Source organism: Anser anser (assembly GCF_964211835.1).
Source record: "Anser anser genome assembly, chromosome: 27".
NCBI lineage: Eukaryota > Metazoa > Chordata > Aves > Anseriformes > Anatidae > Anser > Anser anser.
The window spans coordinates 7,385,480-7,409,955 of record NC_139748.1 but is presented as its reverse complement, the minus strand read 5'-3'; the positions used below and the strand labels follow the sequence as shown (position 1 = coordinate 7,409,955).

General features: G+C 59.4%; 1 protein-coding gene across 1 annotated transcript; it reads left to right on the top strand.

The window, feature by feature from the left end:
* Nucleotides 1–17,992: 17,992 nt before the first annotated feature.
* On the top strand, nucleotides 17,993–23,682 carry ALX3 (ALX homeobox 3). The gene is made up of 4 exons (XM_083813049.1): nucleotides 17,993–18,256; nucleotides 21,055–21,365; nucleotides 22,483–22,545; nucleotides 23,357–23,682. Exons 1-4 carry the CDS (start codon nucleotides 18,019–18,021, stop codon nucleotides 23,672–23,674), a joined length of 930 nt encoding a protein of 309 aa, XP_083669175.1. The 5' UTR covers nucleotides 17,993–18,018; the 3' UTR covers nucleotides 23,675–23,682.
* Nucleotides 23,683–24,476: the final 794 nt, after the last annotated feature.

Genomic DNA, 24,476 nt, shown 5'->3' with positions numbered 1-24,476 from the left:
TGCAATTCCTTGGGCTCGTTTCAGCTCCGCTGCCTCAGCTTTGCTGTGGGAGCTGGTCCCCAGCACCAGCCCAGCCCTCAGGGGACACGTGGGATCGGGCAGGATGGGACCCAGCCTGGGACAGACAGACGGAGGTGGCGTCTGTGCCCAGGACAGGACCAGCCAGGGCTCCTCCACTGAAGCACCCACAGGGGTCAGGGACCTTCAGCAACTGCCTCCTGAGGCTCAAAGCCAGCCTGGAGCTGCCCAGGGGAAGGAAAATCTGCTTGGAGAAGCTGGGATGCTTTACGCCATGAGGCAGATGCCCCTTAGGGCATTAAAAAGCCTTGGGGGCTTTTTAATGATGCCTCCATTCAAGCCTGGACAGGGGACACGTACCTGGGGCTGCCAAGTTCTATTCTGTGCTATAATTGCTCCCCACCTCCCCAAGCAGCTCCTTTGAAACCATTTGCACCTCCCAATGCCCCCCTCACCCTCCCCAGTGCTGCCTTCCCGCCTGTCCCCACCTCAGCCCCTCACCCCGGCCCTGGGGGTTCCCACGGCTCCCACGCCAGCCAGCAAGAGCACACACAAAACTGTCCAGCCATGATTTGGGTACTCCCTGTCCTCCTCCCTATGGGATTTGTCTCACTAGACCAGAGCCCCCCTCATGGGGCCAGCGCTACGCTGGTGGCTGAGGCCACCAACCCCTGCCATGCTGCAGCCCACCCTGGCTGCCTTTGGGGGGACCCCACCCTCATGAGGGACCCACAAGGTCTTTGTCTTGGCCCTACCATAACAAAAGGATAACAACAAGCCATTGTGCTCAGCACAGCCCTTTTATCCCCTATTTGAGGGATCAGCATGGGAGGGAAAACCCAGCTGTTAATTATTCCTTCATCACATATGCAAAAAGCAAGCTGCCCATTGGCCACACCACAGGAATCTACTCACATGGTGCAGCGATTGCTCTCCCATTGGCTTTGTGGCCAGCAGTGATTTAGGAGGCCAGGCATCACCTCCCTCAGGGCTGTCCTCTAAGGTCCCCAGGGTCCCTGAGGGACCCAAATCCTTTGCCAGTGCCTGCACGATGCCCACCTCTAATGCGGACCAGATGAGCCTGATGTGTGCCTGCGATCTGCTGCTGGTGCCGCAGGGACCCGGGGGCTCCAGCTGCAGCTCCCGGCACTGTGGGCTGTTGCAGCAGGATCCCATGGGGAAGACAATTGTCCCAGTGCCTCCACGCTGGGAGTGCTGACTGCCCTTTGTTGTCTCGTAGCAAGGCTTACCTTTATCCTACAAAACTGCTGGGGTTTAGGAGTTCAGAGGGAAAAAGCGTTTGCCATCAAGGCAGCCCAGCTCCCCATGTCAGAGGGGCGTGCTGGGCAGCAGGGACCAGGGCGGTACCCAGGGGATCAGCACACACCCCAGTGAGTGCCACCAAGTCTTTCACCCCCCCCAAATTGCACCCATCTCACCTTGAACGACCCAAAGCACCTCAGGCTGCAGTGGTGGCTGCTTGCCGAGGCACTCAGAGCCGCATGCCCCTCGCCTGATGTTTTGCACCCAGGCTCAGCACTGCTGCAGAGGAAACGCACCACGCCTGGGCTTTCATTTCCCTCCTCGGGCAAGCTTCACGTTTAGCCCCAAGACTAGAGCAAGCTGCAGCACTGTGTGCTGGCCTGGGCTGATTCTCTCCAGCCTCTGTGTGGGTGCTCGGGCTCTGAGCCATTCGCCAGCACCACAGGGCAAAACCAGCAAAGCCAAAAGCTGCAGGTGGTCCTGGGGGCATGGGCAGAGGCAATAGGTTGAGGGCAGCAGAGGGGATTTGAGAAAAGTGGGAAGATACATCAAAAGTGATCACTCACCAAGTGGCTTAACACAATCAGCTTAGAGCACTAACGAGGAAAAACAGCGGCTGAAAGAAGTCAGAGCTTTAATCTTGGAGCAAATCCTGCCACTCCCCTCCCTGCCCCATCCATCCCCCAAGGACTTTGCCGTCTGCTCCCCAGCAGCCCAGGGGATGTTTATTTGCATGGACTGTGGTGAGCAGGGTCTGCCCGAGGCTGGGAACACCATCACGGGTGGACAGGCAGCAGGGAGCCGGGGGGGGATGCTTTGTGACCCCACAATAGGAAATGCAGCAGGAAAGCAAGTAAGGAGGCAACTGGAGGGAGAGGCCACGGTCGGGGGGAGCCGCTGCTACCCGAACAAACCCCACAGGTCAGGATTTCGAGCGTTACAGGGTGACTGGAAAGAGTGTGAGCAGGATGTGGCCAAGACACCATCCCACAAATGCTGGGACACCAAGCCAGCTCCTTTTCCTATCTCATTTCACCAGGTAATTGCCTCTTCCAATTACACAATTACTGTGAGCAAAGGTAATTACAGAACGGAGGCGTATAATCATGCAGCGACTGCCATAACTCAGGGTGGCAAACTGAGGAGCGAGACACAGCCAGGAAGATGACGCTGGAAGGGAAATCACCTCCAAAAAGGGGGGACGGGGACAGCACAGCAGCAAGGAACCACTGACGACCCCAGGGCCGCAGAACAAGCTCCCCTTGGCACAGGGGGGGGTGCAGGCAGCACATGCACGTTTGCACACACGTGTGCACCAAAAGGCGGTCTCTTAACTTTAACAGCTGGGTGGAAGGATGAATCACAGAGCCAGGCAGCTACCAGCGGTTTGGCATCATAGTGTGTTAATTATTTTAACGTATACAGGTCTGCTGCCCCATTTCTTCCTTTTCCCTAGGCACAGGGCTTGGTTTCGCAGCATTTTTCTGCCAGGTCAGGGCTGCTTTATGATTGCCCAGAGGGAGGCATTAATGGCTGGGTGGAAGAATGAATTACAGGGCTGGGCAGCTGCTAGCAGTTTGGGATTGCAATGTGTTAATTACATTAAAGGCACTAAATACTTTCCCCGTGCTGATGAGCGAAGGTGGAGAGATACTCGGGAGGCTGTGGCGTGTCCAAACCACCGGAGGGAACCGGGGTGCACGGACAGCTCGTCCCCGCCAGCTCCTTTGGAAAAGGCAGGGTTTTAACACCCCGACCCAGAGATCCATAAAGCCGCAGCACCACGCACTCGCCCTCCGGCCGGCCAGGACCGGAGAAACCGTTTCCCCTCCGGCTTCTCCAGCTTTACGCGGCCGGGTGCCCTCCGGAGCCGGTGCCGCGGCCCGGGGGCAGGAGGGGAAGCTCCGAACCCGCAGCACGGGGCAGCAGCCTCCTGCCCCGCGGGGACACCGGCCCCAGCTCCCGCAGGGCGGGGGGGGGCCCCGCAGCCCCCGGCTCCCTGTCGCTAGGTGGCGGTGCCGCATCTCCGCCCGGAGCCGAGCCCGGAGCCGAGCCCGGAGCGAGCCCGGAGCGAGCCCGGGGCCGAGCCCGGAGCTGCCGCAGGGGAGGGCGGCGGGGGGGGGGCGGATCGCGGCAAAGCGAAGCCGCCAGGCATCTGCGTTGCCCTGGAAACGGCCCCTTTCCTGGCTGAGGCTTTATTTGGGTGGGAAAAGGAGGATTTTGGCTGCCGAGCTGGGATTGCTCCCGGAACGGTCTCGGCTCGGCGCTCACGTGCGCTGCCCACGTTTCCGAGCCCAGGCACGAAGAGGACGCGGGCCCCGAGTTCCCCGCGCGGTCCCACAAGTAACCCACCAGGCCCTCGTGCAGACCCCAGCCGTCCCCTCGCAGCGGGGACGGGCCCCGCGTTGTGCGAACTCTGAGTCGGGCAGGCAAGAAAAGCTGCCCGGTGCTGCTGCCCCCGGCCTGCGCCCACACCCCGCCGGGGTACGAGAGCACCACGCAGCGCAGGCAAACACCCGGCGGCAGCAGAGCGGCCGATGCCAGCGCTCCCAGCCGGCCTCCCAGGCGTGGAACCCCTTAAGGAAATCAGTTTATTTCAATCGCGTCTGGCACACGGTACAAACCAATCTAGAAACCAGTTCCATTAAATCAGTGTAATTTCTGGGCGTGTAACAGCTCTGGTTTAACGATGCTTCACACAGGAGGCTCAATCCACAGCAGACCGTGCCAGCCAGGCTTTCAGAGCTGTTTTTCCTGCCTAAGCCTCACACCTCCCCTCCGCCCTCCAGGACCAGCAGCTGTGATGGGGCAGGCACAGAGCTGAATCAGTACCTGCTTGGGAAAGAAGCAGCAAAACCTGGAGATGGTTTCTCTCTGGTGTGGTCAGGTCTGGGAGGTGCAGCTGCAGACTGAAAAGCATGGTTAAAATGCACAGGAATAGCTGAAAGGGGAGAAATTCTCCTCAACTTCAAGACAAGCTGGGAAGACAAAGCCCACGGCCTTGGCAGAGCAGAGAGATGTCACGGTGCAGGCACAGGACACTGCAGCACTGGGATATGGGGATGGAGGTGAAGTCAGGGAATGGGTATAACCTGGGCTCCAGCACAGGGTTGATGAAGGATGGGAGCAAATAAGCCAGAATTGCTCAGCTCCTCTGGTTCATGCTGTGCAGAGAGCACCGAGATGCAGTGAGACATTGCCTCCGAGCCCATAAATCCAGTATCCAGCCAGCATCTTCATCTGGCAAAATCCACAGCACTGACCACCCACCCAATGTGGGCAGTTTAGGGAAGAGATTTTAGGGCTTGCTCCCTCCTTTCAAACATGGTCAGGTCAGACCCCAGATGGGACGATGGGAGGTGAAGTGGGACAGGAAAAACATAGCCTTTGTCTGCAATTCTTGTTTCAAATCTTACCAGAGAGCAGGTGGGACCCGTGAGTCCCTGGGTCTTCAGAGGCAAGGTAAAGGGACCAGAGCAAAGCCTAAAAAAGGGATGAAGTTAAACCACAACGAATACCCAGTTATTTCCTGGATGCTTTCATGTCCAGCAGCTTTTAACCACACTGAGAACAGCACCACCAGCAGAAATCAGGGCAACGCACTCCAGCCTCAGTGCTGGGGAGCGGCACTAAGACCATACACATCCTCCAGCCACATTCGTTTCTTTGGCAGAGGGGACAAGGGAAAGCAGCAAGATCTGCTCATTCTCAGCTGTGTTTCCACAGTCCCTCAGGATTTCATTCCCTGACACCAGGGCATCGAATTTCCATGACTGAGGATCAGCCTCTTATCATGGGGGCCTGCAGGAAATTGGTGCTGATGGGAGCCCACAAAGCATTTGCAGGCTGAAGCCTTCAGACTGAAGTCACCCACTGTCCCTGCTGGGACAGGCACAGAGCCCAGGCCCCTTTGGGGCACCAACCCTATGGGCTGGGTAGAACACATCAGGGTGCACCCAAGTGGGGCAGTTAGGATTTATCCTGGGAATTGTTCATTTGGGGAGGGCACAGCACTCACCTCCTGCCTTCTTACATCACCACGCAGATGCTGGGATGGGTACATTAAATGGGGCAGGTACATGAGACCTGGGGCAATCTAAGGAGGGGACGCAGAGAGAGTCACCAGCCTGCTGCAGCCAGCATGGCACAGACCTCTCCTCATCCTCTTCTACAACGAGAAGGAAGCAGAGATGTTTGCAGGGAGCCCAGCCCCATGCACCCTTACCCTGGGAGCAGCACTCAGCCCTCAACCCCTACCCTACAACACGAAAAGAGCAGACAGCAGCAAGTTAACAGGAGCCAACCCCCTCCACCTGCTGTCAGCCACCCTGACCCAGGACAGCTGATGACAGTGATTGACAGCCACTCAGAAGGGATTGATCCCCTTATAGGAGGAAGAGGAGGAGGAGGAAGAGGAGGAGAGCTTCCCCCACACCAGGCCTGTCTGCTCCGTATTTATTGAAACAACAAACACGGGCTCTGCCTCCGGGTGCCCCTGCACATTGCTGCGTGGCTGGCAGAAGCTGGAGCCGGCAGTGGGAGTGATGCAGCTGGCCTCCTGGAAAAAGTCATCATCCCACAGGCAGCTGCTCCGCACGTCCCGCGGAGCTGCCCCGTGCTCGCCGCGGGCAGGGAGGGCACACCAGGTCTGTTGAGCGGAGATGTCCAAGCAAAGGGGTGGTAGGATGTGGGGTGGTGGATTTCGTGTTGCTCCTGCACCTATGGAATGGACAATATCCTGCAGACTAGCTGCATTTTTCTTCCCATAGCAAATGCTCTTCCTGCCCCATTCCCATCCAGGGAGGGTATTTCTGCTGCTATTTTCCCCCCACGCACACACTTTGGAGCTAGATCCAACCCTCTGCTCCTTCCGAGAATAAATCACTGCCTTGGATGGTGAGTAAAAGGCTGCTGCGCTCTCACCCAGAAGTGCTCACATTAATGGGCAGGGGGGAATTAATCCTCCATGCTCAGGCAAGGGCTCAGGGATGTCCCTGCTGGAATCAATGAAAGGAAGGATTTCAGCCCACAAGACATCACGGCCTCAACAGGGTTAGTGTGTCACACACTGCCGCAGGCTGCCCCGTTTGAATTAAATGAGTTAATGAGATTACTGCAAGCCAGGATGGGGGGGGGGGGGGGGCAAGAGGCTCCATGCCCCGCTCTGAGCAAAAGTGTTCCCACACGCAGCTCACCAGCACTGCCTCTGTGCCAGGGACCGCGGGATGCTTCATGGGGCAGGGGCTGGGGGAGACGCTGCTAAACCCCCCGAGTCTCCTCTCTTGGTGCCCTGCTCTTGCCAGGGCTGGCAGTGAGGTAGAGAGCGTGGGAGCAAATCAAACAGCACTGCAGAAGCCTGGACAGCAAAGAAAGGTGCAGCAACGTCATTGTTCCCTGCTGCAAATTAACCTTCCTGTGCAATTTTATCCTCTGGCGGGATCACCAGGTCCCCACGCATGGTTTGGGTTGGGTGGTGAGGAAGAGGCAGCCTCAGCTCAGCTCCCTGGGGTATAAGGCTGCATTTTCCAGGGCAGAGGCACAGCGAGGGACATTCTGCATCCCCTCTGGTGCCGGCAGCCCCAGCTAATAGCCGTGACTCCTCCGTGTGCAGAGGAAACAGGGTTAATGCTGAGGGAAGCCGCACTGAGCCCCTGCCCTGGGTGAAGTTATTGAATTCAGTCCCCTGGAGGAGCAAGCCCAGCACACTGTGCCTGGGAGCCAGGTGGGACCCATTAAAGCCTGTCCTGGGGACAGGGCAGCGCCAGCCCCCAGGTCACACGTGCTCCTGGGTCACACATGCCCTCAGGAGAAGGGAAGGAAGGAGGGGAGCCAAGGGGAGCTGCTGGTGCAGCCTGGCTCCTGCTGACAGGGTAACTCCATCACCCTGAGAGCAGCAAGGGGTGTGCTGGGACCCGCATTACCCCGGTGGGCAGCTTTAGACACAGAGAAGGCGGTCACCTGAGCTGCCAAGTGTAGCCTGCGTGAGCCCCATGGTGCTCTGAGACCCTCTGCCCCTACAAACCTCGTCCCCCAAGACCCCAGCACCAACACCCAAATCCCTCCAAGCTCCATCCCCAGCTCCCCACGACACCGGGGTCCCCTTGTGGCCCCTTCCCTTTGCAGCATGTTTGAGGACACCATGGGACAGGGATTCACCTGGTACCTCTTCCACCGGCCACGTGCTCCTGGCCACATGCTCCTGGCAGCACCGAGGGGTCCCCCAGGCGTGGGGCAGCCACACTCCCTTCCCTCGCACCTTGCTCCAGCTCTGGGGACTTCAGGGGGAGCCCCCATGGAATTTCACAGTCTGAAATTTTGGGTAGACCTGTGTGGTGCCAGGAGTTGGACTCGATGATCCTTGCAGGTCCCTTCCAACTCGGGATATTCTATGATTCTATGACTGAGAAGAAGCAACATCAAAAAAGCCAACAACAAATCAATGTATTTCCCCAAACACAGCCTGATTCTGCTGATCTCATTTTATCACTGAACGAGGAATGTAGTGATCAGATCCCATCATAATTTTTACTATGTCCCAGTCCCCTAAAACATTAACTTTCCCTCAGATTACCTGGATCTGAGGACTTTCCCACAGACTGCACATCCTGGGACCCTGGTCCTCCAAACCCCAGCCCTGGTGATACCTCCCAGAGCATCTCCACTAGCTCACAGGATCGGCTGCTGGACCGTTATCCGTGCTCCCTCAGGTAAGGGGCTAAGAAAGGGCTGATCCTCATGGTTTCTTCCTCCCCAGCTAGTCTGGGCTCACAGTTTTAATGTGAAAATGCTGTGGGTTATTTCAGGAATGGGAGGAAGACATCTTTTACTCCAATTTGGCAGGGGTCGCCTCCACTTATTGCTCTGAGCTCCCCCCCCGCTGCTCTAAAGGCTTTGAACCGGTTCAGATCCCATTAATGCGGTTAACCAACAGCAGGGAAAATGTAGGTTTAATATCAGGGGAAATGTAGGGTGCCTGCTGGTGTTTAGGGCCTGATTCTGTGGGACACTCAGGCTCTCCATCACCCAGACAGCCCCCTGTTTCATGCATGGGTGCCGTTCTTGATAAACGCCCAACGCAAGGAGAAAGAGAAGCTCAAGTCATGGAAACGAAGCAGCTCTGCTGGCCTCAGTGCCGCCACGTCTCCCGCTGTTGTGTTGATGCCAATTAGCTTTCTTAGAGCAATTAATGAGCTCCAACACCTCCAGCCATCACCTTCCTATAGCTGCGACAGCCTGGAGAGCAACACGCCTCCGTTACAGGCTGCGAGCTGGCCCACGCTGCTTTGGGCTGAGAGAACGAGCAAGGAAGGAGATTTGTGTCGTGCGTCTGCTGAAATCTCAAGGCTGAACTGGAAGTCGCAGGGGAAGGAGGGAGCACACGCCCAATACGCCAAGCAAGTGGTTAACCCAGGGCACCGCTCGTATGAGTAGTACATGCTGGCCTCGTTCCTCGGCAGGGATACAACCTCCCAGTGATATCCAGCTGAGCTTTCCTTGGGTGCCTGAGAATTTTTGGGGGTGAAACTGATTAAAAGTTCAGTGGCGTGGTTTTGTTTCCTATCAAGGGACCTTTGAGGCATGGAACAGCTTGCAGCTCCTCTCAGGGAGATTTGCAGTTGAAAGGTCAAAGCTGTTTCTGGTTCCCCTTATCAGAGTTGGCCGAGCGAGAAGGAAACCTTTCGCTGTCTGGGTCGGGAAGGGGAGGTCACGCCGAGGACAGAGCACCGAGGCACTGGGGGTCCGGAGATGAGGCACCGATGGCAGAAGGTGGGAAGAAACCCAGGAGACAGGAACTATGCCCTATCCCCAGTCCTACAGACAAGGCAATGGAGGGGAAGGCAACGCCCCCACCACCCCAGCATGCACCCATTGTCCCATCCACAGGAGAACTAAGGGCACTGGGGTGTGATGGTTCAGGTACCATTGCCCAAATTGGATTTGAGCAACATAACCATGGGGTTGGCCCCACTGGTAGTGGTGGTGGCCACTCAGCCCCGTGAACCTGCCCCATATCCCTCCCAGCACCACTGGATTGGGTTGGGTTGGGCCGGGTTTGGTTTGGTTTGGTTTGCATCATTGACGTGGATGTGGTTCGGGTGCTGGACCCCTCCAGAGCTCTGCAGGAACAGGGCAGTGTTTCTGCACAAATCCCCCAGAGAAAGCCAGAAGCAGCGTTTGCTTTACAAGACCAAAGTCTCCTGAGGTTAAACAGTTCCTGGCACCGAGGGATGTGTTTCTCCACGGCCAAGTGAGGTGATGGGTGACCAGCCTGGCCAGCTTCGCCCTCCTGGCCCAAATAACCAGATGCTAGAAGCAATCTCCTACGGTAGCAAAGCTTAAACACTGCTGGACTCAGCTCTTACCCAATTCTGCCTCGTTCTCAGACCCCATCCTCCTCTCTCCAGCCATCCCAGCCTGTAGCAGCTTGGAGACAACCCAACCCATGCTCCAAGCCACGGGGCACTAGGATTTCCCCTTTGCCTGCTTCCAGCTGGCTCCCAGCTCCTTCCCGTTCCCACCCGAGCGGGTCCTCGCTCACCTTAAATCAGGCAGCAGCTCGAGGCCGGGAGCCAGGGCAGGCAGGCGGCAAAACCCGGGTGGGAAGCACGAAGCCTTGACAGCCCATCTGGCGTTCGCTTGGTGTTGTCACCTTTCATTCACCCTGACAGGTACAGGGATCACCACCACCCCGCTCTCTTGAAGTCCTGACACGCACAATTTGATGACAGAAGCATGAAATGCCTGCCGACGTGCCTGCTGGAAAAGCGCTCACCCTCTGCAGAGCGTGCAGCCGGGAGAAAACATGGGATGAGGAGGGGAAGAAGAGCCCCAGGCATCATCACCCCAGTGAATCCGCACGAAGATGGGCCTCTCTGAGGCTCCTCGAGGCCAGCCTCAGCCCCAGCTTCCTCTGGCTGTAAGCGCAGCCCAGCACCACCAACCCATCACAAAGACACCAGGTGGAGGGACGGTCGGGTGTCTTCAACACTTAATACAGCAAATGACCAATGCTGGTGCCCCGTGCCTCAGTTTCCCTGTCTGAAAGGGGAACCTCTGCACCCCCTGCTGAACTGCAGCTCGAGATGCTGAGAACCAGAGGCTCCCGCGTGCATACAGCACCACGCGCCGCGCAGCCGCCCGTTCCACACCGCGTCCGTCTGTCTGTCCCAGCAGATCCCAGCCGGCAGCGGGACTCACACCTAAGTGGGAGCGACAGCAGCGAGAAAATACAGCTCTGCCCAGGCTCCCCGCCGAGCCCCCGGGGATGGCTCCCTCCCGCCCCCCCCACCCCCGCCAAAAACCGATTGCTTTCAGGTGTCGGCCAGTTCATAAAATAAATCTTCCCCTTAAGGAAGGGGGAGGTTTGCAAGGGGGTATTTTTTCCAAAGGCTAAACACAAACCAGAAGGCAGCAGACTGCGGCACGTTGGCTCCGCTTAGATTTCCTTGTCCTTTCATGACATGGTTGGAGACACACAGCTTCATTTTTCCTCTTGTTTTCTCTCCCCAAAAAATTCTCCCCTAATTTCTAGGGGCTGCTCCAGATTTGCCCCAGTAAGCGCAAGGCGATGCCAACCCGGCCCTGGGGGTTCCTCGCATCCCTGTTTGTTGTGGACTTTTCCTTTCCCTGCAATAAATTTTCCACTTACATTTTAAGGGAAGAAAATGTTTTCCGGTGCTTTTCTGGCTCTTTGTCGGGAATGATTACTCCCAGATTTATTGGGATTTGCAAGGCAGGCGGCGATACCTGGGATCTCCGAAACGCCACTCACCAGGATAATGATGCAGGGAGCACTTGTCAGCCTCAGATCTGATTTATGGAGCAAGGTTTCATCCGTCCTGGTGCGTATAATTTACTGGGCTCTGGAAGTGGCTCATTAGGGGATGAGACGAATAAATCCATCAGTCCCGCGGGGAGGGGAAGAGCTTTGTCCGGCCAAGCTCCACGAATGGCTGGCGAATCCCGGGGGGGGTTTGGGGTTCTCCCCAGGGGGCTTGACTGAGCCACCACGGGGGGAGCGTCCCGGCACGGCGCGGATCTGGCTCTGGGTGCAGGTCAGGGGGTGCCTCACGGCGCCGTTTGGGAGCTGCTCCCCGAACACCGAGCATGCAGGAGAAGTTCAAGCCGAGTGCATTTGCTCCTACAAAGCCGATTTCTGGAAGGACTCAGGTTTATTCTTGGTCTGTCCTGGCATCAGAGTCAGTTCAGCGCTTTCTCACTGCACAGACAGTGCAAAAAAAAAAAAACCCTGCTGCATTCTCTCCCCAACACCATCTCCCTTTTTCCCTTTTCCTTTTTTTTTTTTTTTGTTTCGTTTGCACTATTTTTCAGGTGACTTTCCAGGTAAGGGCTCAATTCTGCCTACAGTCACCCCATATAAATGCAAAATAACTGCAATCGGGTGAGCCCAGCCCTCCACAAAGGAGAATAAACCCCCAGGGGGACACGCAGCCAGACGGGCAACTGAAATCTGCAAGAGCCCTGGCACGGAGTTACTCTGATTTAGACCCATTTAACCAGCTGCTGCATTAGATCAGGGCCAGATCCAGCTCCCAGTTACGTATTTGTTATTCTAAGTGATACTTCTCGTTTAGTGTCATTATTTCAAACTTATGCTGTATAACGGTGATATTCTAAAATTAGAAGTAAAAATCGGCACCCTTGAATCCTGCCACAGTCCGGCCACTTCCCAGCAGAGTCAATCTGGAATAAATTCCATTTAATCCCTAGATGCATTCCTGATTTTGCAAATGCTGTCAGAATTTAGGAATTGAAAGTACTATTGCCATGACTTTCAACAGGATTAATGCCCCAAACCCAACCAGAGCATGTCGAGCCCAGCATCTCCCCTAAACCCTGGCTGCCGCCACTTCCAGGCTTCATTTTGCTTTTTTATTTTCTTATTTTTTTTATGTATTTGGGGCAGCTCTGAGAAAAATCAAGCCTGAACTTGGAACCCCACAGCACTGTCCAAGGCAACCTGGAAATCTCCCGCGCGTCTGGTGCACAAAGCACAAATCTCTCCTCATTACAGCACAGAGCGGCCGGCACGGCGCTGCCAGCCCGGGGCCAGGGGCGGACGGAGGGGCCGGTGTCCCTGCGGGGAGAGGCTCTGCTCCGGCATAAAACCGAGCTTACAGACACCAAACTGCCCGGCTAACTCAGCAGCCAGGGAAACCCAACCAGCCGGCGTGAATCCACCCCGGGTTCTCGCTTGCAAAGACAGGGCCAGATCCTGTGCGCGTTTAAAGCAGCCCGGCCAGGCTGAGCCCGGGGGAATTAAGCTGATTTACTCCTGCAGCTCCTCTAAAGGCCACTGCATCACCGACGCACTTTGTAAACACTTGTGTGTTATTTTTTATTTGGCAGCTACAGAAAATGGCTAGATTTTACTCTGCTCTGAGTCAAGCCAAAATAACACCGCCGCTTTTTATTTCCCCTCAATCTATCTCCGTAAAATGCAAATGAAAACAAAAGCAGTTCGGCTTGGCTTTCGTGCTGTGTTTAATCCCGTTCACAGCCATGCAGTTCATTTTCATGGGTTTTGTTGCCTTGATTGTTATTGCTATCGTTAATTTAAGGCGCGCTTTGACACCGAATGTTGTTCTGGAGTAAGAACTCAAGCCGCTGCCGGAACGACGCAATAACTTAGAGATTTCGGTAACGATGCCGAAAAACTCACCCAGAGCTGTACTCTCAACAAAGCCACGATTTGCCTGAAAAACTCCCCCCATTAGCAGTGCTGAGGGCACGCATGTACTATTGCAGCACACAGATATCACTCCTTGGCTATTTCTACAGGGCTGTAATCCAGCCAGGCAGGGCTGGATTATATAGGAAATATGATCACAATATGTTTGTACAAATTGAGATATTTCTGCCGTTGTGCGGGTGCAACTGCCACACGCTCATCTGTGTCTCCGCAATCTAGATGCACGCTTGCACGATTTTGCTGTCCATGTGTTGGTAACACACACTGATAGAGAAATGCCCTGTGCTGTGTGCACGTCTATAATACACATTTCCATGCAATTGAATTATCTGTGCATACATCTGGATGGCTATAAATACGCGTGTATATAGGTATTTGTGTAAAGCGCGTGTGTGGCACGCAGGCTGCCGTTGCCTTTGTGCATTGTTACTCCATGCGGGGATATGTTTGTGTCCACGCTTTTCCTTTGTGAGACCTGGGAGCGGGACCATTTTCTACTTCGCCAGCCTCATTAAACAGCAAATCTGGCTCCGGCTCGGTGGAACCGATGGATTTCCGGCAGGGTCAGGCCGAGGGGCTCTGTCTCCCACTCAGCCTAACGCAAACCAGGATCGCGAGCAGCAAGGAAGATTTCCCCAGGTGAATTAATAAAGTCATTTTCCTGCCATCACCACGCACATTCCTGAGCAAGATCGAACTTTGGCTGGAGACAAAGCTCTGCAATGAATCAGGCAACAGAAATTGGGGGATTTTCTGGGGTATTTGTGAGGAAAAGAGGGATACGCAGACAGGCAAAGGCTGAGGGTTGAACTGATGGTACTTCTGCAGCTTTAGGAAAAAATGTGAGCAAAGAAATGGATTCCTTTGCTGCTCAAGGCTGGCATCAAGCTGCCTGGGAATATGGAAAATGCCCCTGCCCCATGCTACTGCTGACCCAAACAAAGCAAAATGAGATCCGTAATGAAATAACCGCCCGAACAGAGGCAAAGCCCTTTGCCATACAACCCAATGGAAAGGATGGGGAGGAGCGCGATGAGGAGCCCTGCACGGAGCAGAGCCCTGCCTGGCCGCGCTCGGTCACAGTTCTCGGGGCACACGTACGTGCCCAGCTGCTGCCCCCAGGCTGAGGTCGCTCCCCGTGTCCCAGAGGGCGAGAGGCAGGGACGTGCCCCAGCCCCGCACCAGAGCACACCGAGCCCAGCCGGGGTGAATCCCCGCTGGGGACCAGGAGAAGGTTCCTGCCCTGGGGCGCGGAGCCTGGAGGAGCCCCGGCTAGGGATGCAGGCAGCCAGTATGGCCAAGTCCCACATCTTCCTCGGTGGAGGGAATAACCTCTTGGATTCCCCACAACACGTGTCCTTGCCACAACAGGCAGAGGCCTGCGGCACATCCCAGCTCCTTTTGTCCGCACATGGCAGACATGGAGAGGCGAATCAGAGCCGCACAACAGCCTCCAAGCCCTGCTCCAGGCTCAGTCTGCAATGGCCCAGCACAGCCGGGGATGCCACAGGCTGCGCTTTGGTGCCCCAGTGGCATCAGGAGGGCAGTCGCCCCTGCACCCAGCCCTGCCCTAACCCTGAAGCCGAGGCACAGAGCCACGCTGAGCTGAGCTCCCCTGCGCTTTCCAGAGGAAGCCGTGGCTGTTTCTCAGCAGGCTCCCAGGAAGTGCTTTCTTCGCAAACTGCAGATTTCTCAGGGAAAAAAAAAAATCAAAATCCCTGAGACAAAGCCCATCGGTCAAAGTGGGGCCGCTGGCCCCCCCTTGGCGCTGCCTGCTGCTCCGCTTGCCCTTTGCTTGCTCGCAGCGCTGCAGAGAGGGGCTGAAAGTGGAATTGGCTCTGGCTGAGGGCTGCCAAGGGGCTCAGGCTGGCCCTTGCCTCCTGTGGCCTCCATCTACTGCACCCAGGGAGTTTGGGGTGATTTGGGCACTGGGTATGCCCCGGTGGAGGTTGGACGTGAGGCTGGTGCAGCCCAGCACCTTGGCACACCCCAGCATTGGCTTTGAGGCAGGGACCCCAAATCCTTCAGGAGGCAGGAAGGGCGAGAGGGAGAGAACACACCCCCGATCCTGCGCAGTAGGGATTGCTCCATGCCGTGCGAGCTTTTCCAAGGCTCTTGGTAGCTTTACAAAGTCTTGGCTGTGCAGGGATATTCCTACAAACCACAGAGCTATGCAAACCCTCCCGGACTCCTGCCGAGCACTTCAGTGACATCTTGTGATCTCCAGGGAGGCAAGACAGCTCTCTGAGATGGCTTGAGATGGTTGGGAGAGCCAATGGGATGCAAAGAGGGAAAAAATCCTCTTCTGAGCCAGCAAGAGAGAAACTGAAAACAAAAAATGTTTTCACTCCAAGCATCCCACTGGAGTCCTCCTGCTGCACTTTGCAGATCTTTTGCCATGGTTCATCTGGTAGCACATGTGCAAATAGACAAAACTGGGACACAAAAGGACTTTTCCATCCAAGAGCAGAACCAGTGGCATGTCTCCTTGCAGAGGTGTCATTTGGATGCTAAGACAGCGTGAAGTTTCTCCCTGAAGGGTCACGATCATCCTTCTTCCGCAAATACTCTGGTTTGTGACAAATGAACCCCATGAGCCCCGTGGTGACCTCCCTCTCCTGCTCAGTCCTGTCCCAACACCCGTGCAGAGTGCAAAGGGCAGAGCCGCAGGCCACAAGGAGGGCCACAAGCAGACCGCCACGTTGGCCTCCCCTGCAGCCTTTCCCCTGATCTCAAAGCACCCAGCCCATCCGTGGGCCAAGCCAGGAGGATGAGGCACCGCGGTCTGGCTCCACAGACGAGAAAGCGCAGGGCAGAGGGGTGGTGGTGGGCCCGGGAGACCCCAGGAGTCCTGGGTCAGCCCTACTGGCTGGGTTGATGGGACAAAACCCCCCAGCACCTCCACAGGCTGCCATCTGCACAACAAATACCCAAAAGAGCTCACAACCTCTCTCCCCACCACTGCCTTCAGCACCCAGATCCTCCAAATCCCTGCTGGCTCTAGACCAAGCACCTCCCAAGAGCCTTCCGCCTGCCCAGGAGGGTCCCCGCCGTGGATCCAGCCCAGAAGGACAGAACATCCCCGGGCAGAAACCTGTCCCTGCCGCCCCCCCCCCCACACACACCAGCAGCACACATGGATAGACTCATCCCTCTGCTATTAAAAGTCTCTAAATGCCAGCAGTAAAACTGGGAGAGGTTCTTTGAAACTAATAAATCTTTACAGGAGTTATGCTATGTTTAATAACACTTAATGACTTGTCACATGCCAGAGGACTTAAAGTCCCTATTTAGCAATAATTTACAATGTGCAGCGAGCTGAGGACAGTCGAACGGGGAAAATCCCGGCAGCTCCAGCTGCTGCGAAGGGAAAGTGTTGGGCAGCGCTGCGTGCAGAGCAGGATGTGGAGGGAGCCATCACAGGCATTTGGGGGGGTAAGGAGGGGACACCACCAGAACAAGCCGGGGCCCCACATCGCAGCCCCACAACCGCTTTCCTTGCTTTTCGGCTTCCCTCCCCGGGGGCTGGAATACCCAGCCGTGATTTACAGCACACGCTGCAGACCTGGTGTTCCTGCAATAACACGGGGCTCTGCAATGACCTGACACCATCGCATCAATCCTGCATCTGCGGATGGGACATAGGGATTACATTATATTTTTATCATAATCTTCAAAGCAAGATTGCCTTTTGATTTCAGATTTGTGCCACGGGCTAACAAAGCACACCTATACTGCCTCAGCACTGCCAATAAAAGCAATAGCGCGCTGTACAACATTATTTTTCGGTGTTATGCTGTTGTTTGGCTGTTTATCATGTCTGTGACCCACCTGGTTCTTCTCCACCTGTTTTTGCTACTCCAAAGCAGTTCATCCCCTGCCCTGCTACCCTGATACCCACAGTTTTTTTTTTTTAGATTTTTTTTTTGAGATCCTAGCACAGAGCAATGTCCCAGGATTAGTAGAAAGCTGTGCTGTGTGCCATGCATATGGGAAAACAGCAAATGGAAGCACAAAACATCATCCTGCAGCTTGGCTATCCCCTCGTTTCTCTGCGTCTGTTACCTAATCTCCTCTCTCTTTGACATTGATCTTCCCTGCTGTAACACCCGGCCTTTGAATCGCCAAACCTGACCCGATCATTTTGCACTTAACCACCCCCAAAGCTGTATAAAACCTGCCCCCAGCCCCCAAATCCAGACGCCGGGGCCCCAGGATGCAGCCGAAGTGGCTCTGCTGCAGATGGATGCAGAGGAACAGACAGGGAGGAGAGAGAGGGTGGAAGAGGAGCGAGCCCCGGCGAACCCCGGCCCCTCGCCTCGCCATCCCCGCGGCAGAGAAGGGAGCTGGGAGCTCTGCGAAGCCGGGCTGGGGGCACGGCGGTGCTCAGCCCCGCGGGGCTGCTCCGAGGGCAGACAGAGACACGGAGCACACGGAGCCGTGGGTCTGGCCTCGGCAGAGCCCTGCCTGCCCCGGTGCCGTGCCTCAGGGTCAGCGCCTTCCCTGACCCGGCCTGCCCAGGCCTCAGCCGCAGCCCCGAGGAGGGAAGGGCCGCAGACAGCCTCCCGCGGCCCGCGAAGGGGAAAAAACCCCACGGGCGTCTGAGAGACCGAGGGCAGAGGTTTGTCCCCCTGCCTGGGACTCGGAGCTGCTCCCAGGGTTGGGGTTGAAGCTTTGAATCGAGGAAGGGCCCTGGGCGTTTCCTGCAGCCCGAAGACCCCCGGGAGCGGCGAGCGGCGAGGACCAGACCCCGCAGCCCCCGCCCGGGCACGGAGCGGGTTTGTGCCCGCAGCCCCGGGAGGGGGCTCAGGGCGCCCGGGGCTGGGGGGCACCGGGATTCGAGGGTTAACGGAGCGGGTGGGAGGGCGCACGTGACCCGAGCGGTGCGGTGGGCTGGGGTGGGTGGGTGTGAGTGTGCCGGGGGTGCTGGGCGAGCCCTCCCTTCCAGCCCCACACCCCCCCTCCTCCCCAGCCCCGCACAAAATCCGCTCCCCGCGGCCGCCCCGGCCCCTCCAACCTGCGGCATGGAGGCGAGGGACTGCCCGGCCTTCCCCCCGGGCCGCCGGGCCGAGCCCCCCCCGGGGCCACCGCGGACCCCCGGCCCCTTCGTGGCCGGGCTGCCGGGACCCCCCCGGCACCCGCCGCCGCTCAGCCCCCACTGCCCGCCGGACAAGGCAGAGCCCCGGTACCTGGGGGCCGCCGGCCCGGGCCCCCTCGCCGTGGCCGTCAGTGGGAAGCCCTTCTACCCGGCCGGGGCTGCAGGTACCGGGGCTTGCGGGGCGGAGGTGGGAGCCGGGGCCGTTCCTCCCCCACCCCTTTCCTTTCCTCCTTTCTGCCCCCGCACGGAGCCCGATCCTGCCGTCGGCCCCGGGGATGCCCCGGGCGGGCTGCCCTCGGTGCGTCCGGGCCCCCTCCCCGCTGACACGCTCCCGCTGTCGCGACGCGGCCCCGTTAGAGCACAGACCGGGCGGCCTCGACCCCGGCACGCCCGAGGGGAGCGGGGATCCCGGGCAGGGCGGCGGGGCCGGGAGCGGCGCGAGCTCAAGCTACGGGGGTGGAAAAGCGGCCCCGTCCCTCGGGGGGATGCGTCCGGCCGCCGCCCGGGCCCGGCCTCACCGGCAGCCGACGGCAGCTCCCGGGCCGGGAGCGGCGGGGTCCCGGCGGGTCCCGGGGTCCCGGCGGGTCCGGGGGTCCCGGCTCGGGGCCGCCGCCAGGCTCAGGCAGGACGCGGCGCTTCCCCCGGGCGCTCCTCGTCGTTCCCCGGTCTCCACCGGCCGGGCAGCGCCCCGGGCCCGCTCCTCTCCTCGCTCTTTCCCTCCCGGACGAGGCCGTCGGAGACCGCCGAGGGCTCCGGTTCATCCCGTCCCGCGGGCCTTTTATGTCCCCGTTCGCTTTAATAGACCCCCCCCCAAAAAAAAAGAGGCAGCACCGCAGTGTAATGGGAACCAGGTGGGGCTCGGCACAACAGGTAGAGAAAGCCTCGGGGCACCGGGGACCCCCCCGCCACCCCCCGGGCCGGGCCGTACCGGGGCCGCGCTTACCTGCTCCGGGTGCCGGCGGCCGCGCTCTCTCCCCCGGTTCCCGGGAGCCCTTCCCGTGCCCCGTCCCTCCGCTAATGATCCCTCTGAGCGCTCCTTTCCCCTCCCGGTTCACCCAATAACCGTGCAGCTGCTCCCCAGCTGCCGCTAACCCAGCGCCGCAGAATTGGTCAGGGGGTGTCGGTTTGGGGGTCTCTGTACCTTCCCTTTTTCCCATCCTCTTTGTCCCCCTGCGACTCTGTTTATTTAGCTGCGCGCCCGTATCCTGCTCCCTTCCTGCCTTCTCCTTTCTGGCCATTTATTTATTTGTCTCCACTGCTGGAACCCGCTGGTCGCTTGGAAATGCGGTGCCTTTGGAAAGGGGGAAAACCCCAAACCCGCCGCGTTTATCAGACCAGTTTGTGCAGCGGATTTTTTTACTTTGTTTTTCCTGATTTTCGGTTGCATTTTTTTTTTCTTGCCTTTGCTCCGCTCTTTGGTGGGGCTTGTTTTTTATCGCTAAACCCCCTGGCCCAGCTCTAACCCGGGCTCAGCCCGGCTGAGCCCTTTGGAAGACAAAGCCGGGAGGAAGCGGCAGCTCGGCCTCGTCCCCTCGCCGTTACCCGCCGCCGGGCACGGACACAGGTCGGTACCGAGAGGGAAGGGGAGCGGTCGCCCCCCCAAACCCGCCCCAAGATAACATTTTCCCATTAATTCAAAGCAGATGCACCTCGACTCGTGGCTGTGCGCAGTAACCTCCAAATTGCCTTAATTATGAAACAACCAAAAATCAGAAAGGAAAGTCCAGAAAAGGCCGCTCCGGGGGCTGGTTGCGGGGGGGCACAGAGCCCCATGAGGGTGTGCAGGGACGGGGACCCCGCTCTGCCGAGATGTGACGGTAACAGGCCAGGAAGGAGGATCCGTCCCCAAGGAGGTGATTTCCCCCCTCGCCGGCCCCAAGCGCTGCGCTGTGCCCAGCACCCAGCGGTGGGCCGCATCCTGCCCCTCTCCAGGGCCGAGCCCACCGGGGGGCTTCTGGCCTCCACCTGCTGCCAGCCCAAGTCTCTGGAGGTGGTGGCTGGGTGGGGGCAAAAGAATGGATTTCAGTTCATCTCCTGTCCGGGTAAAGCCCCTGTGTGTCCCCTGCGACTGCTGGGGGACCAGGTCCCCTTCACCAGTTCTGCTCCTCGGGGGACCCCGCAGCACCTGGTCCTGGCCAGAGCCGCTCAGACTCACTGAGCGCTGCACGTCCCTCCGTGGGGACAAGCACCCCTCCTTGGGGGACAAAGGCGATCGTGGTGCCTCTGAAACACCGGCAGGGATTTATCTCCTGGAGCCCATTCCGTGGGACTCCCCACAGGCAGAGCAGCAGCGGGGGGAAGGGGGGAACCCCAAACCTATTGCTCTGGCTCCCATTGTGCAGGAGAGAGGGGAAAGGAGCAAAGAGGGTGTTTTTTTTATTTGTTTTTCTCTTTTCAAATCATTTCCTAAGAGTTACGGCTGAGGGAAATGCAGCACCAGTGGCAGGCAGAGGCTTTATGGGGTGCACTGTGCCTGTCCCCCCTCGAACCGAGCTGAGCCGTAGGGCTCTGGATGTGGCCCAGGCGCTGTGGCTCCAACGGCTCTGTCCCGGGGGGAGGCAGCAGCCTGCGCAGGAAGGGAGCAGGGAGAGCTGAGCAAAGCTCGGTCGGGAAGGTGAACCCGCGCTCGCCCGCCTCTGCCCCGCCGCACACCCTGTACCCGTCAGAGCAGCTCCTGAGAGGTGCCCCAAGCGCGGGTCCTGCGGTGCCGAGCACCCACCAAGCTTTACCCTGGCACCCCCGGGGAGCCAGCCCCCCCACTCCCTCAGAGCAAGGGCTTTGCCCTCCACGCTCCTTGCCATGGCTTTGACCCAGGCGCAGCCCCTTTCCCCTGGAGCTGCACCCACACATCTCATGGGGTGACGGGGAATGCTCCTGAACTGCAGTCTTCACCCTCTCCCCGCAGGGACGGGGGGGCTCCTTGCTGCGTTAACCAACCCATCTTGTGCCTCTCCCCTCCCAGGTGGTGAGAAGGGATGCAAAGGTGAGTACCAGGCGGTGCCCGCAGCCTGCCGGGCCCCCAGCAAAGCCCCGGGACAGCTGGGCTGCGTGCTGGCAGCACCCCTGGGCAGCCTGCGGGAGCACCCGGCTCCCCCGCTGCCCGAGTCCCTGCCGCTGGGCAGGAGCAAGAGCAAGAAGCGGAGGAACAGGACGACCTTCAGCACCTTCCAGCTAGAGGAGCTGGAGAAGGTTTTCCAGAAGACGCACTACCCCGACGTCTACGCCCGCGAGCAGCTGGCGCTGCGGACGGACCTGACCGAGGCCAGGGTGCAGGTACGGCTCGGGGCTCTCGGCATCTTGCTGAGGGGTTATGCCAGGCAGGGCTGGAGGACACTTTCCTCTCCTGCACAGCAGAGCTTGCGGAGGTGATGCTGAGTGAGGAGCTGTTGCTCCCTGGAGGATTGGGCCAAGCCCCAGGGAGGAAATCCCAGCCCCGGTGCTCACTGCGCCCACCACCGCCGTGGTGCCTCGCTGCGCCTCTTCCTTTGTCCCCTCCAAGGGACAGCAAAAGTTAAAATTTGGGAGGCTGCTGCCAGCACCCCCCAGCCTCCCCGTACCCAGTTCCCCACCAAACAGCCCCCTCACCGCCCCCTGGCCTCCCTCCCATCCCAATCCCGGATGAGCAGCGGTGGAGCAGCCCCGCACCCAGCCCAAGCCCCCAGGGTGCAGCCTGGGTGGGGTTGGGGATCCCATCCCGGGACCCCACTTTCGTGTTGTGGAGCAGCGCGGGTGGGGGAGCGAACAGAGCAGGGCAGGAGGCTGGGGGCGCGTGGCGCGAGGCTGGGCGCTGACTGCCCTGAGCCACCGAGCCCCGGGTGCTGCCCCCTGCATGGGGCAGGGGCTGGGGCCACGGCAGGGGCAGGGGACACTCACCCCAAGCCAGCAAACACCCAGCCTGGCAGCGCCTGCCATGGCCTCTGAGAGAGCTCCAAGCCCTGATTTGGGGTGGATTTGGCTGAAATTAACAGTAGCATTGGGAGCTGTGTGGTGGGAATCCCAGCACCATGTCCTGCTCTCCGGGACACGTTGCTGGACCTGACCGGTCCCAGCAGCACAGAGGGGGGGTGGGGGGGGGCGTCTTGTCCTGAAGAGCCTCCTGCAGCAAAACCTGGGGTAAATGAAGCCCAGAATCACAAGGGAGAGAAAATAACCACGCGTGGAGCAGGACTGCTTCTTTTCCAAGAGAGATGCGCCATTTCTGCTCTTTGGCTAGATAAAAAGTCTGGGGAGCTTGAGGCTGGCCAGGGCTGCCCATGAGGGAATTTTCTCCATTCCCCACCACGGAGAGAATCAGCAGCCTTGGCAGGGAAGGGATGGGGGGGGCACGGGCTGCTCTTCCTGCCGGGGCAGGCAGGGGTCTCCATGCCTCAGCCCCTCCTCTGCCCCCCAGGTCTGGTTCCAGAACCGACGGGCCAAGTGGCGGAAACGGGAACGCTACGGGAAAATCCAGGAGGTGAGAAACCCCACAGCTGCCCACGGCACCCCCATCGCACCCCGGTACCCCCATCGGTAACCCACATTGCCCAGCTTTTGCCTCTGCCACGAGCTGTGTGGTTACGTCCACCCCCCCCGGCAAGGCACCCGGCCCCCCGGGAAAAGGGGAAGATGCAGCGTCACCGTCACCTTCTGCTAGGGCAGGACGAGGCTGCTGCACGGCCCTGCCGTCTCCCCTGGGAACGTGCCCCTCCGGGAAGGTTTTGGGTCCCCCCCCATGAAAGGAAACCCCTTTTGCAGGGCCGGCGATCCATCAATCCCATCAGCATCCCCCGATGGTGCGTGGTCACCCAGGGTCTCCCTCCTCTTCCTCGTTGCCCTATAAATCCACCAGCGTTTCACCCCTCCCTTTTCTGCAAAACCGCCTTCTTTTCAAACACTGAAAAGCACAGAAATAGCTTAAAAAGCAGCTCCGTACACGTCCCCGGGGCTCTCCCGTGACCGCCCTGCTTGGTGTAGGGGCTGCAGCACCACAAGGGAAGGGGGCTGGGGGGGTGCCGGGGGGCAGCAGCGCTGCGGGCAGCACCCCCCGGGGCAGCCCCCCCCGGGGCAGCCCCCCCCGGGGCAGCCCCCCCGGGCACCGTGCTGCGCGGATTTCTGTCGGGATTCGCTCCCGCAGGCAATCGAAGCGAAGCGGCGGCAGCCCCTGCGGCGCTCGCTCGCTGTGGCAGGGGGGATGCGAGGGCTGGGGGCGACGCGGTGCCCACCCTCCCCTGGGCGCACGCAGCCCCTCCGCCGCCTCACCCGGGGCCTCCCGTGCCTTTCCCCAGCTGCAGAGCAACCTGTGGCCGAGCGCCGGCCCCGGGAGCCCGGCGGGGCCCTGCCTCGCGGCCCCCGAGAGCGTCCCGTCGCCGCGCGTGTCGCCGTACCCCCCCGCTCACAGCAACGTGGCCGGCTTCGTGGGCATCCCCGCCCCCCCCGGGCACCCCCCCGCCATCGGCAGCCTCTATTCCCTGCACGGCCTCCCCCCGGCGCTCAGCGGCCGCCCCTTCGAGCCCCCTCCGGAGGACGAGCACAAAGCGGCCGCGCTGCTGGCGCTGCGGATGCGAGGCAAGGAGCCGGGCGGGCTGCTGGGCTGGGCCACGTAACCCCCCCGCGCGGCACGCGGCCCCCCAGCCCCCCCCGAGCCCCCCCGGGCCCCCCGGGCCACGTCCTCCCCCTCCGCCTCCTCCCTCCCGAGGCGCTCGGCACCGCGGCAGCGGGGTCACCCCGCGCCCCCCGCGCCCTCTGCATCGTGCTACGGGGGGGCAGCGAAAGGGTCCCCCCCAAACGCAGCCCACCCCGGCACCTCTCCGCCCCCCCCTGCGGACGCAGAGAAGCAGCAAGTGGCTGGCGGGGACCCGGCCGTCACTGCCTCTGCCATCGGGGCTGGCGCTGGGACCCCAGAAATCAGCTCCGGAAACCCCCGGGACCCCCCCAGCACCTTCGGCCCAGGGCGAACAGGATCTGATGGCGGGGGCCGCTGTGCCCCTGCCCCTACCGGCCTGGGTGCCCCAGCTGCAGCCGTCCTGGGAAGAAATGGGGGGGGAAGAAATGGTCACTTGGGGAGGGGGGGGTCCCCATTTTTGGAGTGGCCTCAGGCATCGGGGGGAGAGGAGGGGACACGACTGAATTCCCCCATGCAGCTGCTGTGCTTCATTTGCTCTGTGACAGGGGGGTCCCAGGGCAAACTGCAAAGCACCCCCAAACACCTCAAGGCAGTGCACCCGAGCTTACTTTCCAGACAGTAAACGCCCCCCCCCCCCCCCCCCCCCGGCCAAATTGCCCAAATCAAGCCAAGACCAGGTCTCTTCTTGCTCCTGCTGACCCCATCTTTAGAAGATGCTGTTACACCCCCTTGTGCCAAAAAATAATAAAATATCCCCAACAGCCCTCCCCCTTTGCTGCCAG

Coding starts and splice junctions, on each gene's coding strand:
- ALX3 (XM_083813049.1), top strand. CDS start 18,019: ATGGAGGCGAGGGACTGCCCGGCCTTCCCCCCGGGCCGCCGGGCCGAG. Junction 18,257..21,054: donor CTACCCGGCCGGGGCTGCAG/GTACCGGGGCTT, acceptor CTCCCCTCCCAG/GTGGTGAGAAGGGATGCAAA. Junction 21,366..22,482: donor TGACCGAGGCCAGGGTGCAG/GTACGGCTCGGG, acceptor TCTGCCCCCCAG/GTCTGGTTCCAGAACCGACG.